Source organism: Manis javanica, chromosome 7 (genome assembly GCF_040802235.1).
Source record: "Manis javanica isolate MJ-LG chromosome 7, MJ_LKY, whole genome shotgun sequence".
NCBI classification, from domain to species: domain Eukaryota; kingdom Metazoa; phylum Chordata; class Mammalia; order Pholidota; family Manidae; genus Manis; species Manis javanica.
Window position 1 is genome coordinate 79,881,441 of NC_133162.1, and position 12,784 is coordinate 79,894,224.

A 12,784-nucleotide genomic window follows, 5' to 3' on the forward strand; every position below is an offset into this window, starting at 1 on the left:
TAATATATTGCTAGATTTCACTTAGAAAATAGTGGGTCTCTTGTCAGGGAGGTTCTACACACATGTAGAAGTGTATTGTGTCTGTTGTTTTTGAATACAGGGTTTTGCTAGCCTTATAAAATGATATGGAATGCATTCTCTCTTTTTCTGTAACTTTGGAGCAGTTCGAGTAGTGGGATTAATTTGTACTTTTATGACACACCCTTTGGGTCAGGTAGACTTTTGGGGGAAAAGCTTAACATCTTTTGCAAGTTCTTCAGTATTGGTTTGTTTGTGTCATTGGTCAGTTTATCTCATTTTCTTGGGTCCTTTTGGTAGTTTGCCCTTTTAACAGTGGTCCTCTGTCAGAATGCTCAGTGTGTTGGCGTTAGATGGCAGATGGCAGTGACTGGCCCTTGTACTCTCATCTGCAGTTGCGCACCTTTGACAGCTCTCAGGCTGTGTGTCTGAGCCGTTCTTTGGGCTGACTTTTCAGAGGTTTGTCTGTTTTGTTTGGTCTTTTCAAAGAGTTATTTAGGTTTTTGCTTTATCAGTTCTACCAGGTTTTTTCTTAAGATTCACTAAGTTTTGTTTTTATCTTAGTCTCTGATTTTCTTTTTTTAACAGATTACATTGGCTGTTTGGTTTGATTTCAGCCTTGGTAGAGTGTGAAGAATGAGTGATCTTTGTGTGGTCTGAAGCTCTGCTGATAACTATTGAAAGCTGCTCACCAAAGGGGCTACTTAGATCCTTTATATCCTAATTTTTAAACTCTTGTTTCCTTTAACTTAACTCTCTCTCTTCTGACCTGTCAAACTTAGAGGCTGTGGTCAGGTCCCCTGCAGGCTGTAGGTTCAACTTTGTCAACTCTAGGGGCTTGCCTTGGCCCTTTGCTGCAGTGCTTCTTGGTAGGCAGAGGTTTGGCTCTTCTTTCTTAATGTGTTGTCTCCTTTAAAATATAAAATATCCCTCTTTTCTGTCCAGTTCCTTTTGTCTTTAGTGACCGAACTCCTGCACTGGGTGGGTATGGCATACTGTACCTTGCCCATCTCTTGCTGGCTTATTTTCTGTCCTTGCCTGTCTGAAGGTGGAATTTATTTTTTCTGTCAAGCATGTCTGCTAGCTTAGATCAGTGCAGAGTTCCAGAATCATTGTTTTCCCCTTAGAATTATGGAAAGAGTCTCCCTTCGCTTTCTGTTGTTGTTTAGTGCTTCAGAAAAGATATCCAATGTAGGTAGAGTCTTTTTCCCCTGAAGAGAATCTTTTGTTTTGTTTTTTTCTGTTTTGTTCTTACTGGAAGCTACAGCATTTTCTCTTTATTCCCTTTATTTTTGGAATTCAGACATTTAGTAGGTATATGCCTAGGTATATACCTAGTTTTCTGTGCATACCAGTGTTTCTGCCTGATACTCTAGGATGTTTTGTTCTCTTAGACTCAAGTCTCTCAGAATTTTTTTTCTATCATTTTAAAAATCATTTTTTAATATCCTTTCTACTGTCCTCCTGGAATTCATGTTGTTCTACATTATTAGAGGTCCTGGATTTGTCTTTTTGTCTCCCTGGCTTTTCTCTCATTTTTCTTTCTTTTGTTTTAAAATAATGAATCACTTTCCGTGTACATTGTTGTTTTAAATTTAACAAGGATTGACACAAAGGATGTTTTGGAAAAATAAAAATTGGGTAAGTGTTTACATGTTAAAACTTTTTCTGGTCTTCTTTGAGCCACCCTCCCCCTCCTTAATAGTGGATATATTAGTAGTCAGTGTTTACTACTTACAGATTAATGAGACATAAAGTAAACTTCCAGTGCTAATAATATGTAATCATAATTGAATGTGTTGTGTTTGTATGCATATTTTATAAAGTTTGCTAGATTGCATCATGATTAAAAGGTTGTAATTTTAAGAGTCATGCTCATTTAATTTAATTTCATATTTAAAACCGGCTTTACCACTTTATCATCATTTTAGGAGAAACTAATTCGAGATATTGCTCACTGTCATGGAATTTTAATCACTTCTTACTCCTACATTCGATTGATGCAAGATGATATTAGCAGGCATGACTGGCACTATGTGATCTTGGATGAAGGACACAAAATTCGAAATCCAAATGCTGCTGTGACCCTTGCTTGCAAACAGGTATGGCCTCTTATAAAGGGAATTTCCAGGTGGATAATAGTATTTAATTGAGAATGAATTTCCTGCTTTTAATGATACACTTTTAGTAACACACTATTTTTTTCCTATCATTAAAGTACAATTACATGAACAACATTATGGTTACTAGACTCCCCCTATTATCAAGTCCCCACCACATACCCCATTACAGTCACTGTCCATCAGCATAGTAAGATGCTATAGAATCACTGCTTCTCTTCTCTGTGTTATACTGCCTTCCCCGTGTCCCCCCCCCCCACTACATTGTATGTGCTAATTGTAATGCCCCTTTTTCGCCCTTATCCCTCCCTTCCCACCCATCCTCCCCAATCCCTTTCCCTTTGGTAATGTTAGTCCATTCTTGGGTTCTGTGATTCTGCTGCTGTTTTGTTCCTTCAGTTTTTGCTTTGTTCTTACGCTGCACAGATGAGAGAAATCATTTGATACTTGTCTTTCTCCACCTGGCTTATTTCACTGAGCGTAATACCCTCTAGCTCCATCCATGTTGTTGCAGATGGTAGGATTTTTCTTCTTCTTATGGCTGAATAATATTCCATTGTGTATATATACCACATCTTCTTTATCTGTTCATCTACTGATGGACACTTAGGTTGTTTCCATTTCTTGGCTATTGTAAATAGTGCTGCGATAAACATAGGGGTGCATATGTCTTCTTCAAACTGGGCTCCTGCATTCTTAGGGTAAATTCCTAGCAGTGGAATTCCTGGGTCGAATGGTATTTCTATTTTGAGATTTTTGAAGAACCTCCATACTGCTTTCTACAGTGGTTGAAGTAATTTGCATTCCCACCAGCAGTGTAGGAGGGTTCCCCTTTCTCCACATCCTCACCAACATTTGTTTTTTGTCTTTTGGATGGTGGCCATCCTAACTGGTATGAGGTGATATCTCATTGTGGTTTTAATTTGCATTTTTCTGATGATTAATGATGTGGAGCATCTTTTCATGTGCCTGTTGGCCATCTAAATTTCTTCTTTGGAGAAGTGTCTGTTCAGATCCTCTGCCCATTTTTCATTTGGCTTATTTGCCTTTTTTTAAAGTCATTTTTTAATTGGCTTATTTGTGTTTTTTTGATGAGGTGCGTGAGCTATTTATATATTTTGGATGTCAACCCTTATCAGATATGTCACTTATGAATATATTCTCCCATACTGTAGGATGTCTTTTTGTTCTACTGATAGTGTCCTTGCTGTACAGATGTTTCTTAGTTTGATATAGTCCCACTTGTTCATTTTTGCTTTTGTTTCCCTTGCCCGGGGAGATATGTTCATGAAGAAGTTGCTCATGTTTATGTCTAAGAGATTTTTGCCTATGATTTTTTCCAAGAGTTTTATGGTTTCATGACTTATATTCAGGTCTTTGATCTGTTTTGAGTTTACTTTTGTGTATGGGGTTAGACAATAATCCAGTCTCATTCTCTTACATGTAGCTGTCCAGTTTTGCCAACACCAGCTGTTGCAGAGGCTGTCACTTGCCCATTGTATACCCATGGCTCCTTTATCATATATTAATTAACCATATATGCTTGAGTTTATATCTGGGCTCTCTAGTCTGTTCCATTGATCTATGGGTCTCTTCTTGTGCCAGTACCAAATTGTCTTTATTACTGTGGCTTTGTAGTAGAGCTTTAAGTCAGGGAGCATAATTCCCCTGCTTTATTCTTCCTTCTCAGGATTGCTTTGGCTATTCAGGGTCTTTTGTGAGTCCATATGAATTTTAGAACGATTTGCTCTAGTTCATTGAAGAATGCTGTTGGTATTTTGATAGGGATTGTATTGAATCTGTAGATTGCCTTAGGCAGGATCGCCATTATGACAATATTAATTCTTCCTATCCATGAGCATGGCATGTGTTTCCATTTATTGGTATCTTCTTTAATTTCTCTCATGAGCGTCATGAGGTTTTCAGAGTATAGGTCTTTCACTTCCTTAGTTAGGTTTATTCCTAGGTATTTTATTCTTTTTGATGCAATTGAGAATGGAATTGTTTTCCTGATTTCTCTTTGTGCTAGTTCATTTTTAGTGTATAGGAATGTCACCGATTTCTGTGTATCAATTTTGTATCCTGCAACTTTGCTAAATTCAGATATTAAATCTAGTAGTTTTGGAGTGGATTCTTTAGGGTTTTTATGTACAATATCATATCTGCGAACAGGGACAGTTTGACTTCTTCCTTACCAATCTGGATGCCTTATATTTCTTTGTGTTGTCTGATTGCTGTGGCTAGGACCTCCAGAACTATGTTGAATAAAAGTGGGGAGAGTGGACATCCTTGTCTTGTTCCCGATCTTAAAGGAAAAGCTTTCAGCTTCTCACTCTTAAGTATAATGTTGGCTGTGGGTTTGTCATATATGGCCTTTAATATGTGGAGGTACTTGCCCTCAATGAGGTACTATACCCATTTGTTGAGAGTTTTTATCATGAATGGATGTTGAATTTTTTCGAATGATTTTTCAGCATCTATGGAGATGATCATGTGGTTTTTGTCCTCCTTTTTGTTGATGTGGTGGATGATGTTGATGGATTTTCGAATGTTGTACCATCCTTGTATCCCTGGGATGAATCCCACTTGTTCATGAAGGATGATCTTTTTGATGTATTTTTGAATTCAGTTTACTACTGTTTTGTTGAGTATTTTTGCATCTATGTTCATCAGGGATATTGTTCTGTAATTTTCTTTTTTAGTGGTGTATTTGCCTGGTTTTGGTATTAGAGTGATGTTGGCCTCATAGAAGGAGTTTGGAAATACTCTCTCCTCTTCCACTTTTTGGAAAATTTAAAGGAGGATGTGTATTAGGTCTTCACTAAATGTTTGATAAAATTCAGTGGTGAAACTATCTGGTCTAGGGATTTTGTTCTTAGGTAGATTTTTGATTACCAATTCAATTTCCTTGCTGGTAATTGGTCTATTCAGATTTTCTGTTTCTTCTTGGGTCAGCCTTGGAAGGTTGTATTTTTCTCGAAAGTTGTCCATTTCTTCTAGGTTAACCCGTTTGTTACCATGTAATTTTTCATAGTATTCTCTCATAATCCTTTGTATTTCTGTGGTGTCCATAGTAATTTTTCCTTTCTCATTTCTGATTCTGTTTATGTGTTTAGACTCTGTTTCTTCTTGATAAGTTTGGCAAGGAGTTTATCTGCTTTGTTTATTTTCTCAAAGAACTAACTCCTGCTTTCATTGATTCTTTGTGTTGTTTTATTCTTCTCGATTTTATTTATTTCTGCTCTACTCTTTATTATGTCCCTCCTTCTACTGACTTTGAGCTTCATTTGTTCTTCCTTTTCTAGTTTCGTTAATTGTAAGTTTAGACTGTTCATTTAGGATTGTTCTTCTTTCCTGAGGTAGGCCTGTGTTGCAATATATTATGTGGAGGTACTTGCCCTCAATGAGGTACTATACCCATTTGTTGAGAGTTTTTATCATGAATGGATGTTGAATTTTTTCGAATGATTTTTCAGCATCTATGGAGATGCACGGCCTTTGCTGTGTTCCACAGGTGTTGCAGTGTTGAATTATTGTTGTCATTTGTCTCCATATATTGCTTGATCTCTTTTTTTATTTGGTCATTGATCCATTGATTATTTAGGAGCATGTTATTAAGCCTCCATGTGTTTAGGGCTTTTTTGTTTTTTTGTGTAATTTATTTCTATTTTTCATACCTTTGTGATCTGAGAAGCTGGTTGGTACAATTTCAATCTTTTTGAATTTACTGAGGCTCTTTTTGTGGCCTAGTATATGATCTATTCTTGAAAATGTTCCATGTGCACATGAGAAGTATGTGTATCCTGTTGCTTTTGGATGAAGTGTTCTGTAAATGTCCGTTAGGTCCACCTGTTCTAATACTTTGTTCAGTGCCTCTGTCTGTTTTTTTCTTTCTGGTTGATCTGTCCTTTGTAGTGAGTGTTACGTTGAAGTCTCCTAAAATGAATGCATTACATTCTATTTCCCCCTTTAATTCTGTTAGTATTTGTTTCACATATATGGGTGATCCTGTGTTGGGTGCATAGATATTTATAATAGTTATGTCCTCTTGTTGGACTGACCCTTTTATCATTATGTAATGTCCTTCTTTGTCTCTTGTTACTTTCTTTGTTTTGAGGTCTTTTGTCTGATACAAGTACTGCAACTCCTGCTTTTTTCACCCTATTAGTTGCATGAAATATCTTTTTCCATCCCTTCTTCTTTCAGTCTGTGTATGTCTTTGGGTGTTTAGTGAGTCTCTTGTAGGCAGCATATAGACAGATGTTATTTTTTTATCCATTCATTGACTACTTGTCTGTTGATTGGTGCATTTGGACCATTTACATTTAGGATGATTATCAATAGGTATGTACTTATTGCCATTGCAGGCTTTAGATTTATGGTTACCAAAGATTCTACGGTAATTCCCTTACTATCTAACAGTCTAATTTAACTCATTTCATGTGCTATTACAAACAACCTAAAGGTTCTTTTTTTTCCTGCTTTTTCTTCCTCTTCCATTCTTCATATGTTACATATCATATTCTGTACTCTATGTCTATCCCTTGATTGACTTTGTGGGTAGTTGATTTGATTTTGCATCTGCTTAGTAATTAATTGTTCTACTTTGCTGTGGTTTTATTTCCCCTGGTGACATCTGTTTAGCCTTAGGAATACTTCCATCTATAGCAGTTCCTCCAAAATGTACTGTAGAGGTGGTTTGTGGGAGGTAAATTCTCTCAGCTTTTGCTTATCTGAAAATTGTTTAATCCCTCTCTCAAATTTAAATGATAACCTTGCCAGGTAGAGTATTTTTGTTTCTAGGCCCTTCTGCTTCATTGCATTAAATACATCATGCCACTCACTCCCTTCTGGCCTGTAAGGTTTCTGTTGAGAAACCTGATGATAGCCTGATGGGTTTTTCTTTGTATCTGATCTTTTTTCTCTCTCTAGCTGCTTTTAAAAGTCTGTCTTTATCCTTAATCTTTGCCATTTTAGTTATTATATGTCTTGATGTTGTCTTCCGTGGGTCCCTTGTGTTGGGAGATCTATATACTTCCATGGCCTGAGAAACTATCTCCTTCCCCATTTCAGCAATTACCTCCTCAGTGACACTTTCTATCCCTTTTTCTCTCTCTCTTCTTCTTCTGGTACCCCTATAATGTGGATATTGTTCCGTTTGGATTGGTCATAGTTCTCTCAATATTCTTTCATTCTTAGAGATCCTTTTTTCTCTCTGTGCCTCAGCTTCTTTGTATTCCTTTTCTCTAATTTCTATTCCATGTACCTTCTCTTCTACTACATCTAATCTGCTTTTAAATCCCTCCATTCTGTGTTTTATTTCAGATAGAGAATTTCTTAAATGTTTGAAACTCCATCTTAAATTTGTCCCTGAGTTCTTGAATATTTTTCTGTACCTCCATGAGCATGTTTATGATTTTTATTTTAAACTCTCTTTCAGGAAGATTGGTGAGTTGAGTTTCATTTGGCCCTTTTTCTGGGGTTTGTGAAATTTTGATCTGAACCAGGTACCTTTGACGTTTCACAATTCTATGTGGTACCCTCTAGTGCCCTGAAGCTGTAGTCTCTGGAGCCGCTTAGCCCCTAGAGTGAGGTTGGAAGTCATAGGGGAGTGGCACTGGTGCCTGCAGGTAGGAAAGAGCTATTTCCTGATTCCCGGCTGCAGTGCCTGTCTCCAGTATCAGAGCCAGTGGTCTGAGCACACAAGTGTAAGCCTCTCTGTTTTGTGTCTCTAGCTGTTTTAGGCGGGCCTCCTTCTGGCTGGCCTGATGCCATTGCAGTGACTGCCGGTTTGCGAGCAGGTGCTGCAGGCCAGGAGGAAGGTGCAGCAGGCTGTGTTTCACAGTGGGAGGCCTTGGAGCTGAGTAGGCAGCCAGGGAGATGGGGCTCCTGAATCTCCTCAAAGTCCCCAACCTGCTGGTCAGAGTGTACCCAGACAAAATTGTCCACCTGTCCCTTCTCCCACTTAGCAAGCTCTTTGCAAATCCCACCCCTTCAGCAGCCCTCTCACTGCCAGAAAGCCTGTCAGATTGCCCGACTTTCCTTTGTCCCAGAGTGGCCCGATGTGGATCCCCATCCTCCACAAACAGCCGAATCTCAATCTTTCAAGCAATCTTCCTGTTCCAGCTCCCCAACCCCAGCAACCTCCAGAGCACTATACAATGTAGGTCTTTGGTCCAAAGCAGACTTCCAGGGCTGGGTGTTCAGCAATCCTAGGCTTCCACCCCCTTCCCGCTTTGTTTCTCTTCCTCCTGCCAGTGAGCTGAGGTGGGAAAAGGGCTTGGGTCCCGCCGGATCAAGGCTTTCGTACGTTACCCTGTTTCGTGAGGTCTGCTCTGTTTGTGAGGTCTGTATGCAGTCTGGTGCAGCCTTCTTTTCTGTTGCTGTTTTAGGGCTTGTTGTATTAACTATATTTTCACACTACATGTGGTTTTGGGAGGAATTCTCTCTCACCTCTCACGCTGCCATCTTGAATCCCTCTCCTCCATAACACAGTTTTAATAATGCCCTGGAGTCTTTGCTTGTGCTTTTGCATAAGGAATTTAAGGTACATGTTTTGCCTTCATGTAGAAAATTCTTTGTTTTTGCTTTTAATCATGCTTTTTGAAATTCTGATTTGTTCACAGTGCTTAACATCTCTTGTAGAGATCAGTTGTTAGAACATAACAAATTCCAAGTTTAATGCATAATATTCATTTGAACAATAAGAAAAATTACTTCCTGTTTTATTTATATGTAATTGAAGAGTTAAAATTACATAGAATGTCTACATTTTGGAGAACACCAAAACAACATAAATGTGTTAGATAACAAGATTGTGTGGGAATATTTTGGGGTAGGGTTGGTGGTCATCTGTTAAAAGGTGAATTTAATAAAAAATATTTTTCCCCCCACATAGTTCCGCACCCCACATCGCATCATCTTGTCTGGCTCACCGATGCAAAATAACCTCCGCGAGCTGTGGTCGCTCTTTGACTTTATCTTTCCAGGGAAATTAGGCACATTGCCAGTGTTTATGGAGCAGTTCTCAGTCCCCATCACCATGGGGGGATATTCAAATGCCTCCCCAGTACAGGTAATGTAGTAAGCAGATAATTCTTCTAGCATTTTAATATTAAAAGTAAGTGTTTCCCCCCCCAAATACTGTGCTTTGTAGCCAAGTCATTCAGAATATAAGGAAATGACCAGGCGTATAAATTGGTATCTGATAAAAATCATAGAATTTTTTTTACTTAATAGCTTATGTTTTTCCAGATCAGTTTTAAAAAATATGAAATATTCAAAAGCAGTCGTAAATTAAGAAATGAGTGAATCAGTTCTGGAGAGCATATAATTTACTGCATACTGGGGTAATGCCTTTGATAAGGTAGTATAAAAACTTAGAAAAGGGGAAACCAGGAAGGATTGAATTGTTTAGGGAAGACAATGAAACATGTATCCCTTAACCTGATTCTGGGGAAACAGGCTGAGAAAAGTGACACCCTAGGTTAGGGCAGCAGTTAAGAATGAAGCTACGTTATGTGGGCATGGGCAGTGAAGAGACATGCTTGATTGGACCCCAGGTGCTGGTGGGAGAGTAGTGGACAAGGTGTGGATGCCGAAAATGGAGGCCTTGAAAGGGAGGCAGAGGTGCTCAGGCACGGCAGAACCAATGAGGGAGTCTGAGCAAGAGTCTGGAAGAAGACTGCTGTCAGAGCGTTAGTCAGGCTGCAGGTGGTTAGAGGAGGGAGGCTGGCACTGAGGGACCTGCAGGAGTCATTGGGAATGAGGGTGATGAGGACCCCGACCAGGACTTGGGCGGTGGTTCTGAGGAAGAAGGTGTGGAGCAAGAGCCTCAAGTGGCATTTTTTTTAGACAGAACAAACTAAATGTGAGGGCTAACAAGATAAAGGAAATGGGGTGTAGGAAGGTGAGCTTGCTGCATCTAACCCCTGAGGTTTTAGGTGTGGGTGACTGGTAGAATGGGGTTGTCACAAACAGGAACATGAGAAAGTAAGACCAGCCTGAGGGCAGTTTGTGGCATCTGGGGCAAGTTCCTGTCTCTGAGAGGCAGGGTCTCTGCACAGCCCTCAGGAAGGCTTGTACCTGCCATGTCGTGACAAAGCCTTCTACCAAAAGAGACTTCACGTGTTTTGAAATATTTAATTAGAAAAAGAATTTTAGACCTTTAAAATTAGAGAACCATCAAATACCACTTTAATGCCCTTTACGTTTTGAGGCGGAGTGATTTTTAATTAACTTTCGTAAGCACTCTCTTGCTCAACTGATTTCTTTTTGTCCTTTGTTTATCCCACTTTTTTAAACTTTTTATTTTGAAATAATACCAAACTTAACAAAGTTGCAGGAATTGTAAAACTCCTATCTACTCTTCACCCAGATTCACCATTTGTTAGCATTTTGCTAACATTTTGCCCCATTTGCCTTATTTTTCCTTACCTCCCTCTCTCCCACCTCTCTACATGTTGCAAACGTAAAGACTATTTATTTTCTGAATCATCTGAGAGCAAGTTGCAGACATGATGCCCCTTTCCTCTAGATACTAAAGTGTGTCTTTGAGAAGATGAGGACATTATCTTACATAATCACAGAACAAACATCAAAATCAGGAGGAAACTTAACGTTGATAAAATTCTGTTATCTATAGTCATTCACATTTTGCCATTTGTTTCAGTAGTTTCCATGTCTCTTCAGTCTCCTTTAATCTGGAATAGTTCCTCTAACCTTTGTTTTGAATTTCATGGGCTTGGCATTTTTGAAGACTACAGGCCCGTTATTTTGTAGAGTGTGCCTCACTTTGGGTTTGTCTTCCATTATTCATAACTGGATTTGGGTTATACATTTTTGGCAAGAATATCACAGAAGTCACTTGTCTTTCTCAGTATTTCCTATCTGGAGGCACATGCTGCTGGCTCATCCCTATGTTGATGGTGTTAACTGATGATGGTCTGATTACTTGGGTAAGGTGGTGTTAGTCAGATTTCTAAACTTCGAAATTACTACTTCTCCTTGGGAATTAGTAAGTCATTTGCTGGGAGAGACTTTGAGACCATGTAAATACGGTCCGTTTCTTCCTTGAAGTCCATGTTTCAGAAGTTTATGTACTTCTTTTTCTTTTTTTTTAGATTATAAGGCCTTTGGGAGCAGAGGTGTTGTTTTTATTTGCTCTTTTTTGCTTAAATCTGTGGGTGCCATAAACTTAAATCCATGGTTGAATCCCAAGAAGATAGCATGTCAGCAGATATTTATTGTGTCCGGCTGGGGCTTAAATGATGGGAGGTAGCTGTCAACCAGAACCTTCCCTTGACTAGTATCCTCAGTCCAGTAGGGCGTTTCTCAGTGGGGAAAGTGATAAACAGATGATCACAGTGTAGGATAGTGAGGACTATGATCAGGGGAGATACCTGATACCAGAGATTGTGGGAGTCAAGGAAGCCTTCCTGGGGAAGTGATGACTGCTGGGACCTAAAAAACTGAGGGAGGTGCGGGGAGGATCATTAACTGCCCAAAATATGGACTGCTTCTTGAATCTGTATGTTAAACTTATACAGGGGCTTGTGGAACTGAAAAGAACCTGATGAGTTACCTAGTGAACCTCCTCATTTCATGTTCAAGGTTATTGACCCTCATTGGTTTGGTGATTGCCTAAGGTCACTCAGCTCTGGAAGAGGCAGACCTGGGGAGTAATTATCATCCACCTTGTCAGAAATAAGAAGGAAGCATGGGGTATCCATTTCCCAGGGCACCTGGGAGTTGGGAGTGAGAGAGAAATATAGTTGGATCCCCACCATCTGTTTTTACTCACAGAAACGGACACTAGAGACAGATGCAGTTGAATATAGAATCAGCTGTATTGCCTGAAGCACAGGATTCCCTAGGGAAGTTGGACTGGGGAATGTGGCTCAATGTCAAGGCTAAAATAGGGTTTCTTCATCATCCCTGCTTTCCCTTCCCTACCCCAGTCCAGAGTTTAAGATTACTTAACTCTGGCGAGAGTTGGGTGTGAAAAGTAGACCCCATACCCAGCCACTTTAGCTCTGACCCTTGTGAGTTCATTACAGTGGGCCAGGAGCAGTGTGGCAGGGGGCTGTCCAGAGGAGTGGACAGGCAGGAGAGAGAATGAGAGCAAGAGGCCGGGCCACTCACCAGCCCAACCTTGGTTTTCCAGCATCGTCAACCAGCTTGCTCATTCCTTTGGAGGAAAGAAATGTGGGTAAAGATGGGGATGCAGGGACAGTTTCCTGACTACACTGTGTATATTTTTAGGAAGAATTTCAACAGTGTACTTCTTCAGTGGGACTGTAATGTCTTGTTAAATTCTGAAATTTGTTCGTCTTTGCATGAATTTATTCATCTTTGCATTACAAACCATAATATGTACCTGATCATCATCTTAAAGGTATTTTTTAATCAATGTCTGAATGTTACATTTACAGGGTTACTTATAACTAAGTTGTTGATCAATTGAGCTTCCTTGTTAACTGTCCGCTATTTGTAAAACCTGTTTTTTTATATTTATACACTTACATACAAGATAAACACACATACATGTACATATATTATACATACTTGAGGGAGGTGTTCTTAAGGTCTTTTAAAATGTCTTCTACTGTGTTAGTTTTTTTTAAACATGATTTTTCTGTATTTGT

The 12,784-nt window shown here is 39.2% G+C and overlaps 1 protein-coding gene across 3 annotated transcripts in view; it reads left to right on the forward strand.

Moving 5' to 3' along the window:
• Positions 1-12,784, forward strand: part of ERCC6 (ERCC excision repair 6, chromatin remodeling factor) — a 78,977-nt gene that overhangs the window by 47,213 nt on the left and 18,980 nt on the right. For all 3 annotated transcript variants that reach the window (XM_017648852.3, XM_017648854.3, XM_017648853.3), the window contains 2 exons: positions 1,950-2,120; positions 9,037-9,213. In XM_017648852.3, the coding sequence (XP_017504341.3) occupies positions 1,950-2,120; positions 9,037-9,213 (348 nt within the window). The remainder of the gene's footprint in view (positions 1-1,949; positions 2,121-9,036; positions 9,214-12,784) is intronic.